The 1,567-nt window shown below is 41.0% G+C and overlaps 1 protein-coding gene across 1 annotated transcript in view; it reads right to left on the bottom strand.

Moving 5' to 3' along the window:
* The window catches only part of LOC106882493 (zinc finger protein 211), a gene marked incomplete at both ends in the record, with an annotated part of 10,354 nt that overhangs the window by 1,202 nt on the left and 7,585 nt on the right, over positions 1 to 1,567 (bottom strand). Inside the window, 3 exons of the mRNA XM_014933188.1 lie at positions 437 to 563; positions 1,294 to 1,423; positions 1,541 to 1,556. Of these exons, the coding sequence (XP_014788674.1) occupies positions 437 to 563; positions 1,294 to 1,423; positions 1,541 to 1,556 (273 nt within the window). The remainder of the gene's footprint in view (positions 1 to 436; positions 564 to 1,293; positions 1,424 to 1,540; positions 1,557 to 1,567) is intronic.

Here is a 1,567-nt window from a genome sequence, read left to right as displayed (position 1 = left end):
CAGCTATTCTGATTATATGTCTGTGCACACGTTTGAATGTGGTGTGTGCCAGAGGGTTTGCAAATCCAATGGGGGTCTTAAAAGACATGTTAGGATCCACAATGAGCAGAACTTACTTGCAGGTATTGGTAGTGCAAATCAGAGGTGCAATCTGTGTGGGTGTTTTTTCAAAACACTGTCTGGTCTAAAAAGCCACATCAGACGCCATGAAAGGGCTAAGGTGTAGGTGCAGGAGGTGGTCAAACTCTGTTTAAGGAGTAGACAACCACCATATATATATATATATATATATATATAACTTCACTCACACTCAGAACTATGTCCTCACTCACATTCACAGTTTTATTTTCACTAGCATTTGCGCTCATATTAGCCTGATCTCTCTCGTAGTCAGAGTCAAGCCCACAATCCCATTTACACCCGAACTCACACTCACCCTCATGTGTTTGTTGAGACTGGACGACTGGCTGAAACTCTTACCACACACGGAACACTTGTGTGGTCTGTGTTTCTCATGTACGTGGAGCACGTGAATTCTTAGTCGGTCCCGCTTCTCGAACGATCTGGGGAAAAGAAGCGAAAAGAGGTATTACATATTAGTATAGGTACGCACGTACGTACGTACGTATGTATGTATGTATAGATACATAGATAGATAGGTAGGTAGGTAGATAGATAGACAGACAGAAGAGATAGATAGATAGATAGATAGATAGATAGATAGATAGATAGATAGATAGATAGGTAGGTAGGTAGGTAGGTAGGTAGGTAGGTAGGTAGGTAGGTAGACAGAAGAGATAGATGGATGGATGGACGGATGGATAGATAGAAAATTGGTGCTTCGTCGGTTACAATGACGAGGGTTCCAAATTATCCGAGCAACGGAACAGCCTGCTCGTGAAATTAACCTGCAAGTGGCTGAGTACTCCACAGACACAAATACTCTTAACGTAGTTCTCAGGGAGACACAGAATATGATAAGGCTGGCCCTTTGAATTACAGGTACAATGTATTTTTGCCAGCTGAGTGGACTGGGGCAATGAGAAATAAAGTGTCTTGCTCAAGGACACAACAAACCACCGGATTTCGAACTCACGAGCTTACCATCGTGAGCCGAATGCCTTAACCACTCGGCAAAATTGTGTATATATCAATCAAACAAACAGTAACATTTGTGCTTATCCATGGACATCAGAAAAATAAAAAAACAAACGTGGGTCTCCGCAGGAATTGAACTCGGAAAACATATGAATGATATAACAGATGAATGGACAGTGAAAAGGCGTATTTTACCTTGTGCAAAGGTGACAGGGAAACTTCCTGTCCCCTTGGTCGACACATTTTGTATATTTGAGATGCTTGTCTCTGTAGTATCTGTAGGCGAACACTTTACCGCATCTTTCACACTGGTAACCTTCACTGTCTGTAAATAGATGGATAGGTAGATAGATAGATGGATAGATAGATAGATAGATAGATAGATAGATAGATAGATAGATAGATAGATAGATAGATAGATAGATAGATACATCTTTCACACTGGTAACCTTCACTGTCTGTAAATATA

Source organism: Octopus bimaculoides, unplaced genomic scaffold (assembly GCF_001194135.2).
Source record: "Octopus bimaculoides isolate UCB-OBI-ISO-001 unplaced genomic scaffold, ASM119413v2 Scaffold_212838, whole genome shotgun sequence".
NCBI classification, from domain to species: Eukaryota; Metazoa; Mollusca; class Cephalopoda; order Octopoda; family Octopodidae; genus Octopus; species Octopus bimaculoides.
Note: the sequence above shows the minus strand (reverse complement) of the source record. Positions and strands in the feature narration are given on the sequence as shown.